Source organism: Hoplias malabaricus, chromosome 11, assembly GCF_029633855.1.
Source record: "Hoplias malabaricus isolate fHopMal1 chromosome 11, fHopMal1.hap1, whole genome shotgun sequence".
NCBI classification, from domain to species: domain Eukaryota; kingdom Metazoa; phylum Chordata; class Actinopteri; order Characiformes; family Erythrinidae; genus Hoplias; species Hoplias malabaricus.
The window spans coordinates 10822373-10825657 of NC_089810.1; the positions used below are offsets into that span (position 1 = coordinate 10822373).

The following is a 3285-nucleotide window of genomic DNA, read 5'->3' on the forward strand; positions in this document are numbered from 1 at the left end:
CCGAGACAAAGAGACAAAAGCTCTCATCTGTTCACTTGTCTTGGAGTTTTGCATGCGTGCATGTGCGTGTATGTGTGTTCCCAGCTTAAATTAGCCACAGAGCTGTCACAAGGGCTTTCAGCTCTGAAATGTAGCCTTATGTGTGAACGTTATTGCTCTACAATAATGGGGTTGCCAGTAAATATATAAGTACAGCAAAAAGAGAGGGAAAACTACAGAGACTCGCAACACGAGTGCTGCTGTTTTGAAAGTTTATTTCGAAACAATCAACCAATATATTATCATAAAAGCAGGGATACATAACCCTCCCCGAGGAATGTAAACAGTCCGGTTTTAAATTATATAAAAAACAACACAATACAAATCATAGCACATAGTTTCTTCTTTCGCCCAAAAAAACCCCCATCAAATAATAAATAAGTTTAAGTTAACAAAAGGCAAAAAAAAGCTGTTTGCATCGCAGTTAAGGCAATAATCTAAACTTAAAAAAAGAACCTCACAGTCCTTACAAGCCATTACAAGGGGTCTATTGAGGTTCAAGCTTCTTCTAATCACACCGTCTGAGAATGCACTTTATTTATTGATGCATACATTGCAGATAGCATCTTTTGTCTCTCTGTTAAAAGCTGAGAGTGCAAGAGACAAAGATGGTGCAGCACTTGTTCTTATTACATTGTCACGCTGTCACTGATCACATCCACATTCATACTCATACACACACACACACACACACACAAACTTGCTTGCAGTGATTGAGCCCAAACACTGATCTCACTGAAGGGCAATGGAAAAGTGGTGGCAGTTCTACCAGATACAATCCTGAGGTTTCTACATTCAGTCTGTACTGCTGGTGTCACTTAAAGCTAAAGAGATAGCTCAAACGTAGCAAACACAGTGAACTCGGTAAAGCATGCTCGTCCACGTGAACAAAAAAATGTAATAACAAAAATGACTTCATAACAAAAAGGGTCAATAAATAAGGTTTCATAAAGGGAACTGGATTAAACTACCATTAATAATACTGTCAAATTCATAAATGCCTTCACTAAAGGCTACATTTTGCTTATACAGTATATTTGGGTGCAGGGTAAAGGTCTACAGCTAAACAGAGACTAAGTTGCTTTGCTTTGGTACTCTACAGATTACAGGTGCACGGCCACTGTACATATACATAAAAAAATAAAAATAAAAATCAGGGGTGTTAGTGGCTAATGAACTCATATGAGCTAGCGGTTAATTCTTCTAAATTTTTCAAACATAGAGGGTACAGAAAGGTTCTCACATAGAACCTCTCTAGCATCTAGGAGACCCAAAAAAATGTGAATCTAGAAGTGGAGTACCCAGTACAGCTTCAAAGCGGTATACAACAGTATACATTGTTTTTAAGATACAAAATAAAAAGAGTTTATAAGTTTTACGAATCAAAAGCAGGCACACGTGTCCGCTTGGGTTGTGGATGCAATATGCACACATACGCTTCTTTCTTGCTCTAATCGTCTGAGACAGACAGGCGGCTGAAGATGGGCAGACGGCGTCCCTCAAGGCCGGGGGATTCGCAGCCGCTCAGACTGCCTGAGCTGGAGCTGGAGTAGCCCTCCTGGTCAGAGAGAGAGTCTGCGGACCCAGTGCGTTGGAGGGCTGCTAACCCAGTGAAGGTGAAGCTGTTGCACTGGCTGGAGACACTCTGGGAACATTCATGGCCTTTAGGATCACCGAGGGCGTAGAAACGAGGGCCTTCACTGCCTAAATCGGCAGAGAAGCGGTAGCTGTTCTTCAAGGTTCCAGGCTCAGGAAACAATGGGGACAACAGGTCGGGACTGCCTGTGGATGGTGGGGGAGAGACGGAGGCAGCTCTGCTGAAGGCCAGTGGGTCTGGGAGGGACTGGAAACCAGTCAAGGCTTGAGAGGAAAAGCCGGCAAAACTGACACTCTGGCGAAGGAGCTGTGGGCGTTCTCTTGTCTTCTGTTGCCGCAGACTTTCTTGCTGGCTATGCTGCTCGTCTGCATTGTGGATAAAATGGCAACGGGCCCCGTATGGGCAGAAGCCAATTGTGTGGAAGGTGCGGCAGGGTTCCGTCTTGTATTTCGGATGCCTGTTTAGGCCTCGGAGCTCCTCCATTCCGTGAGCAAACTGGCACTTGGAGCCGTACTTGCAGGTACCACTTTCTTCATAAGTGCGGCACAGCTCGGTCTTGTAGCGGGTGGAGACTGGCGGGACGGCTCCCATGGCTTTAGGAGAGGCCAGGGAGCTGTTGCTGAGGCTCAGGCCTGGCGGAGGAGGGGGCAGCGACGGAAGAGATGACTCGCAGCCTCCCAGGGCACTCACGTGTCCCTCGATCATACTGACGGAACGGTCCACTCTGAATGGGATGTTGTTGAGAGAAGAGCGAGGCAACTGTTGGCCAATGATGCCACCCAAGGGCCAAAGACAGGAGTCTGCCACAGGTTCTGAGCTGCCACAGTTGAACTTTGAGTTGGGCAGAGTGACTGGACATAGGGAATGTCTGCGCTGGAATCCAGCCACACGTTGCTTCTGACCAGCAGGGGGCACAACCTCTGTCATCTCTAAACTGTGAAAGTTCTACAAAAGAAAGAAAAGAGAAAGCACATGTCATTAGAGGTTGTACTTTAAGTTGCGGAAGGTATCAGAAATGGTTGGAGAAAACATGGGTGAGAGTGGTTTGTGGTAACAGAGCTCAGCAACTCTTTGGTTAAACTGTGGTTAATACGTTTCAAAACAGGGGTTTAGCAAAAGCAAAAGCAAAAGCGTTCAATCTTATACTCACTGTAAAAGCGTTTAGTGTAGACCTTCACATAGTAAAACCCACCTGAATCCTATTTCTATACTTTAACACTGGAGAGCAAAAACAAGTGAATGGAAGTTACCCACCTTGCAAAACTCATCGTCCAACTCGATGAAGGGCGTCAGAAAGTTGGAGGGCATTGTGAAGATGCCTCAGAGGAGTGTGCTGGTCCTTTGCCAAGAAAAGTGAGAGTAGTTGGTGCACGCTGTTGGTGTCAGGCTCTCCTACACTACACCTTCCATCTGCTGGAATCCTCCTTTATACTCACAAACTTGTAACCCCACCCACATCTTGGCAAGGGGTGGTTTCAGTGCAGAGTTATTTTCACGCTCCCCCCCCCCAAAGGGGTGAGGAGAGAGCCATTCACACTTCTCTCCCAGTCCAACTGAGTCATTGTATTCAATTTAAACCCCTCAGCTAAAGCAGCCTTTGGCATTTTGCAGCTATTGCTGCATAAACATATGGGATTTAGCGCTGTATA

The 3285-nt window shown here is 45.8% G+C and overlaps 1 protein-coding gene across 1 annotated transcript; it reads right to left on the reverse strand.

The window, feature by feature from the left end:
- Positions 1–275: 275 nt before the first annotated feature.
- Positions 276–3029, reverse strand: sb:cb81 (mRNA decay activator protein ZFP36L1-like). The gene is made up of 2 exons (XM_066685345.1): positions 2891–3029; positions 276–2581 (listed from the first exon to the last, which is right to left on the reverse strand). The coding sequence occupies exons 1-2, from the start codon at positions 2942–2944 to the stop codon at positions 1490–1492; spliced, it is 1146 nt and encodes a 381-aa protein (XP_066541442.1). The 5' UTR covers positions 2945–3029; the 3' UTR covers positions 276–1489.
- Positions 3030–3285: the final 256 nt, after the last annotated feature.